General features: G+C 52.3%; 2 protein-coding genes across 2 annotated transcripts; both read right to left on the bottom strand.

Annotated features, from left to right (window-relative positions):
• Positions 1 to 3,657: 3,657 nt before the first annotated feature.
• Positions 3,658 to 6,238, bottom strand: LOC124672878 (E3 ubiquitin-protein ligase WAV3-like). The gene is made up of 2 exons (XM_047209037.1): positions 4,423 to 6,238; positions 3,658 to 3,926 (listed from the first exon to the last, which is right to left on the bottom strand). Exons 1-2 carry the CDS (start codon positions 6,236 to 6,238, stop codon positions 3,658 to 3,660), a joined length of 2,085 nt encoding a protein of 694 aa, XP_047064993.1.
• Positions 6,239 to 9,218: 2,980 nt separating this feature from the next.
• On the bottom strand, positions 9,219 to 10,729 carry LOC124672877. The gene is made up of 2 exons (XM_047209036.1): positions 10,058 to 10,729; positions 9,219 to 9,638 (listed from the first exon to the last, which is right to left on the bottom strand). The coding sequence occupies exons 1-2, from the start codon at positions 10,727 to 10,729 to the stop codon at positions 9,219 to 9,221; spliced, it is 1,092 nt and encodes a 363-aa protein (XP_047064992.1).
• Positions 10,730 to 10,965: the final 236 nt, after the last annotated feature.

Below are 10,965 nucleotides of genomic sequence, written 5' to 3'. Positions count from 1 at the left end.
CCGGTATTCTCGCCTTGAGTAAGGCTCGGGGGGCAGCTCGCCCTAAAAAATCTTTACCCTGAAGAGCCGATTTGGTCATAATCGGCTGGTTCTGCGGTCTAACTGGGAGGCCAGTGGCAGCTCGCCCCGAAAGTTCTTGGCCCTGGAAACCCAATTTGGTTGGAATCGGCGGGTTCTACATCGCAATTACCCTGAAGAATGGTGCTTTTGTTACAGAAGTGCCAGTCTCAACATCCAAGCTGATTCAGCGATAGTCCCAGGTTTTTCTTGAAGTTTATCAGGAACCAATGCATTGCCGACAGTCATTGAGCTTTGGTTGAGCTGACAGCCGACGAAGTCAGAAGAGGTATATCGACTTTCGGAGGAAGGAAGGTAATCGGCGTTGGTGCATCCTTTCCGTCATTCTCGCCTCAAGTAAGGCTCGGGGGGCAGCAGGCCTGGTGGATGCTCTATTCAGGAGCCGATCGGGATACCATTGGCTAGACCTTCGTGGCGACCTTCTTCACAAAATGATGAGCGTTCAAGGAAGGTTAGGTGGTCTGGTTGGAAGAATTCAAAGGCGTTCCAGGAGACTCTATTTTGCCCACCAGATCTCAAGATCATCAGTGAAGAATCGATGGATAGTAAAATATGGAGGTCGGTACACGAAATCGGCCAGTAAAAGAAAAGTTTTTGAAACAGCCGCTGCACAGACATCGACTTTAGAGTTGCGAATGTTGTGGTCAGATATCAAGTTGCAGTCTGAATCGAGGAGTGTTTGCGTGGATATCTGTCCGACTTGGAATTTAAGTTCGGCCTTATGGGCGTGTGAGGGTGAAAAGCCGATACGTTGCTATCGGTTCTTGGTGCATTGACCTGTTTCGGCAGTCGGAGGATTCGATATTGAACAAATGGAGAATCACATTGAAAGAACAATTTTCATTGATTCGAAGAGGGATTTTACAAGGAAGAGCCGATGGCTCTCAAAAGATCATCCGATGCCTAATGCACTACTACTACTAGCCCTATGCTACTCCCTGATCTAAGGGCCGTCGCCGCCCTCGTCGTCGCCATCGTGGCTGCCGTCGGCACTGCTGCCGGCGGGCTCCTCGTCACTGCTGGTGAAGCCGCCGGTAGGGGCTTCATCTTCCTCGTCATCGTCGTCGTCATCCGACCAGGCCCAGCCACGGAAGCGCTTGGCCGGCGGGTATCCCGCGGAGGAGGAGTCGTCTTCCGACTCCTCCGCCTCTTCTTCCTCCTCGTCGGAGGAGAGGACTGCCTCCCATGGGAAGAGGTCGTCGTCGCCCGCCGGTACCAGCTCCCCGTCGACGAGGAACTGGAGGTCCTCTTCCCCTTCGGTGAGGGGTTCGTTGTCTTCCGATTCGAGGGAGAAGTCCCAGTCCCGCGCGTCCCAATACTCTGGGGCGCGGGCCTCGTAGATGGCCATCAGATTGACCTCCTGCTCGAGCTCGCTGGAGGAGGAGGACTGGAAGGACAGGCTGGAGGAGGAAGAGGAATCCATGGCGGGCCAAGAAGGGTTTTTTGTTTGCCGAAGGCTACTGCGGAACAGGAGGATGAAGAAGCAAACCGCTCGACGCGGTTAAAAATAAAGGGGATGGGGGAGTTTAATGCTGTGGTGATTTCCGAGGAGGTGGTGCCAAAACTGTCAAATCGTGCAGAGAAGTTGGGAAGGTAAATTGTCATGATGAGAACTGCTGCGACGGTTTTGCTCTGCCACGACATGGCCCGACGAAAGAGAAGCGTAATGATTTTGGAAAATGTCATTTCCAAAACCAGGGGGGCATGTGTTATCACCAGAATTTGACCAAGTCAGAGGTGGGCCGCGACCAAGGTAGACTTGAAGATTTTATGTTGAAGAATATACGTGAATCGGCCTTGTTTAGCAAGTTTGGGCTAGTTTGCCTTTGTATCTGTAACATAGTAGGATACGTGTCGGTTAGTTAGAGTTGGGCCCGTGCCCGGTTGGGACTATTCCCACGATTAGAGAGTCTACGGACTATAAATATGTATCTAGGGTTTATGGAATAAACAACAACACAACGTTCACCCCAAAACAAACCAATCTCGGCGCATCGCCAACTCCTTCGTCTCGAGGGTTTCAATCAGGTAAGCGACATGCTGCCTAGATCGCATCTTGCGATCTAGGCAGCACAAGCTCCACGTTGTTCATGCGTTGCCCGTACTGAAGCGTCTTTGATGGCGGGCAACGTAGTTATCATAGATGTGTTAGGGTTAGCATAGTTCTTCGTATAACATGCTTACGTAGTGCAACCCTTGCATGTCTAGCCGCCCTCACGCCTGTCTCAGGTGTGGGGGCGGCACCCTGCTTGTTCATCGTTTAGTAGATCTGATCCGTTACGATTGCTCCTTGTTATGCAAGGATTAGTTTAATATCTGCAATAGTTAGGCCTTACAAAGGGGGGGAGGATCCAGTGGCACGTAGGGTGGCGTTCGCAAGTCCTAAACAGGATGTTCCGCGGATCAACATCATTGTTGGTTCTTTGGCCTTGTTTAGGATCGGCTTATGAGCACCGTGCGTGGCCGCGAGGCCCAACCTGGAGTAGGATGATCCGATTATGCGGTGAAAACCCTAAATCGTCGTAGATCTAGTTAGCTTCATCTTGATCAAGCAGGATCACCAAGTATTCGTGCACCCCGTACGAATCATGGGTGAATCGGCTCTTTGAGCCGATTCACGGGATAACTTCGAGAGCCGATCGAGGCTCGTATTTAATGTTTACGTGTATGCCATGCAGGAACTAAGCGAGGCATCCCCATCACCTTCCCGACCAGGTATAGGTCAGGTGGCACGCCCTGCACTTCGCATCGCCGCGTGTGACCGGAAGAGCATTGCGGGCCGTCGCTCGGAGGGGTCTCAGCCAGCCGCAGCTCTAGGCTCTTCCCGGCTCTACCGTGTTGACAGGCCGCTGCCCGCCGGTGGGTTTTGGCGATCAACAGCGGTTCAGAGTTCACACGCGCCGGCCGAAGCAGCCACGAGGAAATCTCGCCGCCCGGCGACATGAAGCTCCCGCTGTCGGCGGCCTCGCCGGTCTCCGCGCCGGAGCTGGCCAAGCCATCGCTGCCCACCACCTGGCTCATCCTGCACACGCTCTTCTGCGCCACATCCATGACCGTGGGCTTCCGCTTCTCCCGCCTCTTCGTCTTCCTCCTCTTCCTCCCCACCCCGCCACTCAACCCCGCCGCACACCTCGTCTCGCTCATCACCCCGCCGCTCACGCTCGCCAGCTCCAAACGCCACCGCCACCATCACCACCACCACAACCACATCCACCACCGTCACCACCACCACCACAGTCGCCGAGACCGAAAGCCTTCGCGCACCACCAGGTCCACCACCCACGCCATCGGCGTCCGCAAGTGGCCCCACCGCGACCCCAGCGAGCTCCTCAAGGCCCACCACATCCTCGCCGCCGTCCAGACCGCGCAGCGCAGCAGCAGCCGCCGCGGGAACGGCCCGCCCAGGCCAGTCATCGCCATCACGCCCACCGTCATCGCAAAAATCAACGGGGAGGCGAGCACCCCCACCCTCTCCGCGCCACCTCGCAGCGGTCGACCTCACCTCGGCGCGGTCGACCTCAATCTAGAGATCCGCGCCACCTCGCCGCGGGTAGACACCAACTACTACCAAAAATGCGGTTAGAGTGCTGTAGGGGAGGAGGAGGTGATTACCGCGACACGGAAATGCACGGCGGCGCGGCGGCGGAACACGTCCTCGGCGCTGATTGACTCGCCGCTGAGATCCAGTCGCCCCCGTTGCGGAGCGCCACCCGCCTCCTCGCCGCGGCAGTAGCTCCCGAGGTCGGCGTCTCCGATCCAATCGCTCCCGTTGCGGAGTGCCACCCCGCCGACCCCTACAGCCTCCGGCAACCACCAAATCGCCGCGCAATCGCCGGCGAGGTCCGCCGCTGCCGAGAGAGGAGATAGGGGAAACTGTGGGATGCGGAGTGGAGAAGTGGGCACGATCCCCAAAATTCGAACAGCGGTGTAGTTATTTTTCTCACGACGAAACCAACCAACCCAGTCACCGACATGTGGGACCCATGACGAGAGCAACGGTTAGTAAAAAAACTCACCCACGTCGCCCCACCGGACAGGAAGACACCTGAAAAGGATCAGGTGGCCACGACACCGCCCGCTCGGCGCGTCGTTCTGGCGGCCACACGCCAACAAGATTTTAGGTTCCTTTTTCAGCCAACCCGACAGTACTTTCCTTTTTGGGCCGGCCGTTCCGTTTGACAATTGGGCATGCGGCCGCCCGCTAGACGCGCCCATATATATTTGCAACAATGATACCTACTTTATAAGATAACAAACCTAGGTACGGAGTATAGTTCAAATGCACTGCGCGACTAGCTAAAACATCAATCTAAATGTATTTGTGACGTTTCCGTTGTGGCTTACTCTGGGCTTCTGGCTGCTGCCGTTTGGGAGTCTTCTGTGGCGCCGTAGCCTGCTTCCTCTGCTCGCGCGACCTCTTCACCATGTCCTCCATTGCCGGAGTGTGGTACGCCTGCGACTTGCACCGCGATTTGCCTGCACCGCCCCGGAAAAGCAGCCTGGAGCCGCCGGCGCGCTGCCGCCCGTGCGAGCTCATGCTGGAGAAGAAACACGCGCGCCCCGTCGTGTCGTATTCCCGCCGGTCTTCCACGCGAGCGGCAAGTTCACACAGCTCGTCCATCAGCGCCGTGCAAGTAGCTTCGCCGGCCGCACCCGGCGCGGAACGCTGCACGGCCTGCAGCCGCGACCGCAGTATCCGTGCGCCGCTGGCATGTTCGCCGCGGTCAGCCGCTTCCCTGGCCGCCGCCATGTCTTCGGTTGCCGCCACGCGAACGCGCTCACGCTCGACCTCCATGGACGGCTCGGAGTCAGTCACCTCAACCGGTCTCTGGACCACGGCGTCGTCTCCAGCGACGTTGGCCGCCTGCCCTGTCGCGGCGTTTCGGTAAGTGCAGTTCACTTTGACCAGCCTGGTGACGCCATGGTCTCCTGCAGCTGCAGGTACGTCCACGAATATCAAAAAGCGCCTCTCCTCGTCGGCGTAGAGCTCGCCCACGTCAACCGAGGCGGCACGGCCACCGTCGTCCACGCGCTTGTCGTAGCGTCCAGACTTAACCTCCCGGACGCGCACGCCCGGATGCAAGCACGTCACCGCGATGCACGCCTCCTGCACGGTCACCGTGAGGAGCCCGCCGATGCACTGCGCGAACGAGTCCTGGACGACCGCCTCGTCCTCCACAAAGGAGAACGTTCCGCCGGTGGACTCCGCGACGGTGTGCATCGCCGCGGCGTCGTGGTCGGCGCCGAACCCAAAAGTATGAACCGCCGGAGTCCTGTTGCCGGACCCGGCGTAGGTGAGCGAGGATGGCACGAGGCGGATGTAGTTAGCAGCACCGTTTCTACCGGCGGTGAACGCGTCCCGCCCGTCGGAGAGAAGCATGATACTCGCGACGGCGTTCTTGCCCCGGCGGTCTTCGAGCACCTGGGCGGCCACGCGGAGGCCCTCGCCAATGTTCGTGCCGCCGCGTGCGACGAGGGACTGCACGGCGAGCTTCGCGTCAGCCTTCCCTTGGTCCGACATGCGGACGAGACGGATCCGGCGAATCGCCTCGTCGGAGAAGGAGACCACGGAGAGGCGGTCGGCGGGTCCGAGGTTGTCGATGACGAACCCCATCGCCTGCTTCAGCAGCTCCAGCTTGTGGCCCCTCATGCTCCCGCTGACGTCGAGCACCGTCACGAGGTCGAGCGGCGCGCGCGCCGCAGCGGAGGCGGCCGCAGATGGCGCCTTGGCATGCACGAGCACCGCGAAGTTCTCGCGGGCCGCGCCCTTCGCGACGGCAGGGAACTCGCAGTGCGTCGTGAGGACCACTGCTCCTCCTCCGGTTACCGCTGCGGCATTCGCCCTGACGGTGGACTCCTGCAGCGACTCGTCGTCTTCGTATGTGCTTCGGGCCACCTGTCGGGCTCGGGCCCAAGCCAGCGGCGGAGGGCGCGGAGCACGTCGGCCGTTCACAGGTGGAGGCCGTGGGGCGGCGTTCACGGCTGGCAGCACGGTCCAAGACGCCTTGCAGAGCGGGCAGTCGTGGTTGCCGTGGGCGACGCTGGCGGAGATGCAGCTGAGGTGGAAGGCGTGGGAGCACTCCGCCACGAAGCTGGCCTGGCCGCGGACCATGTCGCCGAGGCAGATGGCACACACGTCGGCGTCGCTAGCTTCCGCCATGGATCGAGCAAAGGAAGGTTGGATCTGATGTACGTATCGTAGGCTTGCTAATTGCTGGCTTGCTGGGCTGAGATTGATCTGGTTGTCGAACGAAGTCGGCGTATATATATAGCACTTGAGGTAACGTGACCTGCGCGGAAAGGAGATGAAATTTTCTTTCTATAAATTAATGGGCAGTGCTGGGCGTCTCCCGGGAATTAGAATTCTAATTTCCCTGGTCCCCAACCGTCCGATCAACAGATCTGGAACGTTTCTGGCCGTCCGATCAAACCAACCAGCCCTCTCTCCCACTTTTGCTACCATAATGCACCAAAGTAGCAAAAAACGGTTTAATTGTAGCAAACTTTATTTTCACCTAAAAACACAGACCTCGCCGGAGATCCGCCGGAGTCTCGCCGGAGATCCGCCGGAGTCTCGCCGGAGACTCGCCGGAGTCTCGCCGGAGATGTCGCTGGAGACCCACCGGTAACCTCACCGGAGACTTAGTAGCAAAAAAATATGCTATAGTAGCAAAAACACACAAAGATTGTAGCAACCTTTTTTTGCTATTGTAGCAACACCAACCTCGTCGGAGATTCGCCGGAGACCTCGCCGGAGAATTTGTAGCAGAAAAATATACTATTGTAGCAAACACCTATAACAAATGTAGCAAAACCTAGTTTCAATGGATTCTCACCGGAGAGATTGTAGCAAAAAAAATAGAATATTGTAGCGAAACCACAAAACCAAAGTAGCAATGCATCCACGCGCAAGCTGCAGGGTACACGGAGGCGCGAGCTGCTGAGGGGGGAGCTCGGGGATGGAGCTCCATGGCGCGGCGGCAGGACTCCAGTGGCGCGCGGCGGTGCGAATCGAGGGCGCGGCGGCCGGACTCCGGTGGCGTGCCGCGGTGAGAATCCAGGGCGGACGGAACTTAGCGTGGGCGCATACGAGGGCACACCAACTCAGGGGCCTGCACCAACTGGAGGGAGGAGGCGGCCACGCGAGGTGGGAGAGGAACGGCGGCGGCGTGTGATTAGGAGGGGAGAAACAGTGACACTAGAACTGCAAGGGGAAAAGTGGCGGCGCATGGCTGGTGCTATGGCGGCGCTTGGCTGGGGTGGCGTGCGCGACATCTGCGCAGGTACCAGCAGCAGCTGCGCGAGCAAAAGCGGCGGCGGGCCAGCCGGAGCGGCGCCGGCGCGGACCGGCAGCGGCTGCGCGTGGGAATCGACATGGGGCGCCGAGGATCGTGGAGGAATCGGAGTTGGAAACCACGGGGATATTTTCCTTGGGAAGAAAGAGCTGGGTGGAGATAACGTGGGCCCGGCAGAGACACGCGTCGCGCGCTGCATCCGGAGGAACGAAGACGCGATCGTCCGGGGGAACCTCAGCGTTTTCCTAAATTAATTGACTTTCTATCTTGACAGGTTAAGTGATCGGAGCCCTTACCTGCGTTTCCGAGCGATTTGCGATGCTCGTTCTTTTTTCTTCTTCAACGTTGGGCGCGCGTGCTATAGTTTTAGCTAAAATCAAACTCCATTATATTTCTCAAACTATGTAGAAAAATATAATAACGTTTACAAATTTAAATAGAGTACATATAATATGAAACAATATTTCATGATGATTCTACAGATATTGATATAACGTTGTAGGTTTGTATGTTTCATTTGTAATTGATCAAATTTTACAAAGATTGCCGACTTTGTCTGAAACCGATATATATTGCTAGTTCTGTTCACTATTATAAGCAGTTTTAGTTTTTCTTCTTCGAAAATGCATGTATCTAGATGTGTTTCATTCATTGTGTAGGGTTCGCTGCTTTAGCTCCGTATCTAGTCCACATTAAAATATTTAAAACATCTTATAATAATAAACTGAGGGAGTATATTTTAGCAAAGAAGAAGTATTTGATTAAGTTTATTTCAATCAAAACTTATGAAAATTTAACCAAAGTTAGACAAGCAACAATGGAATTTCACTTCCAATTTTTATGCTCTATTCTGAATAGTCAGACCTATATATACCAAAATAACCAATTACACAAGAGTTCCATAGTACTTAGTGTTAATTCATTGGGCAGTGTTATAGTTGTTAGCCGACTGATCAGAGTTTTCTATTCCTTTCATGTCAAATTAACGGACACGACTTTACTTAGATTTGTTGAGTACAATTGCCTAACCGTCCTTTATCAGATCGGTATTTTGGTTGAACTGGATAGGGCATGCAATTCCACATAGTATCAGAGCAGAAGGTTATGGGTTCAAATCCTAGCCAACACATTATTTAAGATAAATATTTATGGGCTCGCTGAAAAACAAATCCAAGGATACATGTCTAAGGCCCATGCGAGATCTAAAAAATGGCCCATTGGCCTAGACTTGAGGGGAAACGTATTGAATATAATTGCCTAGCCCTACTCCATCACATTGGTCTTTTGGCTGAACTAGCATGCAATTGCGCAAGATTTGCTCTAGACGCGCCTCGACCATATGACTCAATGAATTCCCTCTCACCTACTTTTGTTTTATGATGTCTTTCATGTTGCCACCGACGCCTAGTATTCATCAAGACATTCTTATATGGATCGGAGCAAGAGCTGGACGAAAGCAACACGAACAAATTATGTGAAAACTTAAGAAACCATCCAGTAAGTCTAACACAGAATTAAAATGTTGGCAAAATTCACCAACATACTCCAAATACTCCAAATTAATGTTTGGATATATATACATTGCGGAAAATTATGTTATATCAGTAAAGTATATGTGTAAAGTCTTACAGCCCTCTAAATGCAAGCACTATTTTTGTGGCTCTCATGATGGCACATAATGTTAACATATTAAAAAAAACTATGTAGTATCAACTCTAAATTCATGAGATCATAACTTACTATTGTTGTGCAGAAATTAATAAACGTGTTCACAAGTCTCAATATAGAGTAGTAGCCACGCACCATCTGAATACATGTTCACCCGGCATTGTTGATGCATGGTAGTCACTCGTGCCCCATGAGCTCTTTTGCTCTGGCCACAAGAGAAGAGATAGGAATGTTATGCTCCATGACTCCTGCATCACCCAAGAAGAACCTGTAATTTTCCGCCCTAGAAGGTGTACGCTCTACCATTAGCAGTGTTTCCATCATCCAACATTTGTTGAAATAGCTGGCATAACTAGGACTGTACTCCATCATGTATATAGCATGTTCAATTATCGCCCTTCTGATTCCGGGACAATAACCAGTGGGCATCATATTTGCGTTGAGTGCATCGACAAGCTTCTTTACAAATCTTTCCATAATCAGACCATCCTGGAGCTCTCGGACAAATTCTTCAGGAATGACATTACATATTTGTGAACTAAGGCCAACAAGGACTTCTAGTTCTGCCCCTTCAGCATCCATTATTTCTTCCAAGACCTGTAGCGGAAAAACTAAGTTTTGCAAGCCATGATTATCATAAGTATAATATGGCAGACTTCTCTATTACATTGGCACCTTTTGGTTAAGTGGTGATCCATGATGATGCCATATTGCCGGTTATTTGCTTATTTGTGTTATCTACATAACTAATTCAGCAGCTCTTACGCATGGCTTTCATCTTTTACGTCGCAAAAGAAACGACTTGTATCTTTTAAATTAATCATTTACATGTCAATATGTCATTAACTTAAAATGTCATGAATTATATACATGTCTCTGCAATGAAATGTCCTTAGCTAGAGAAAATGTTTTTAATTTTCCATGACAATTTGCGAGAAAGCAAACAATTTAATAGCAGTAAAGCTATAATATCCACATCTAATATTGTACTTGTAACTTACATTTGCTGGGCTCACCTCTCGCAATATATAGGATATATCTTTCAGTTCTGAGTGGTTGAGCTCAGGTCGAGCATGCAGGCACAGACTTCGCAATAGGCTAGCTGCTACATACCTACACCTATCACCATGTATCATAAATGTCAGTTCCTTGATAAATAGATACTCTGGTTCTGCCAACATAATCAAACAATTATTGGCACTTTCAATTGCCAATACTGCCAGTGCTTGCCCAACTATCTCTCGTAAGAAGTGATCTGAATCTGTACTTGAGGCTGCATCTCGGCTAAGAAATGTCTGCATCAATCTGCTAATGATTACCCGGATTTTCCCTATTTCTTCCCTTCTGTTTGCATCCATGGCAATGTCTCTTATGATTTCTGCTGTTAGCTCTATAAGTTCTTGGCTGCTCCCATCATCATCTAAAATCTCTGCAAGATTGCTCAAAAGGAAGGGATGTTCTGAAATCTTCTGACGCAAAATTACACCAAGTTTTCCTTCAGTATTTACAAGTTTTCTCAGCAACTTCAGTGATGAACTTTTCAGCAGTTTCTGGTGCGTTTCATTAATATTTGTCATATTAGTTCTATTACTTGTGAACTCTATGACCTTCGATATGAGGCCTGTCGATCGACTGATTTCCGTAAGGTTTTCAAGATCAAAGCTGGCGAGCTTCTCAAGAATCAACATGCCGTCTACAGGTAGGAGATCCTGATCCATCGATGGCTTCTCCTCTGGAACGTTAACATACCACCATTCCGTAATCTGCTTCCAGCATCTGAGTGTACACGAGTTTTGTTCACCCACGCTAGGTGGCTCCTCCCTAGAAATCATACAATATGTTACCATCTGTTTCAACCATTTAATCATGGGGAAGCTCTCTTTGTCCCCACCAACTTGCTGAATCGGGCCATCTTGTGTTGCCT

Source organism: Lolium rigidum, chromosome 7 (assembly GCF_022539505.1).
Source record: "Lolium rigidum isolate FL_2022 chromosome 7, APGP_CSIRO_Lrig_0.1, whole genome shotgun sequence".
Taxonomy (NCBI): Eukaryota; Viridiplantae; Streptophyta; class Magnoliopsida; order Poales; family Poaceae; genus Lolium; species Lolium rigidum.
This window is presented reverse-complemented; position numbering and strand designations above follow the sequence as displayed.

Bases quoted from the DNA above. Each gene is read 5' to 3' on its own strand.
- LOC124672878 (XM_047209037.1), bottom strand. From the start codon at position 6,238: ATGGCGGAAGCTAGCGACGCCGACGTGTGTGCCATCTGCCTCGGCGAC. The intron at 3,927-4,422 runs GTAAGCCACAAC...CTCTCTCGGCAG, and splicing joins GCAGCAGCCAGAAGCCCAGA to CGGCGGACCTCGCCGGCGAT.
- LOC124672877 (XM_047209036.1), bottom strand. From the start codon at position 10,729: ATGTTGATTCTTGAGAAGCTCGCCAGCTTTGATCTTGAAAACCTTACG. The intron at 9,639-10,057 runs GTGAGCCCAGCA...TTTCCGCTACAG, and splicing joins TATCCTATATATTGCGAGAG to GTCTTGGAAGAAATAATGGA.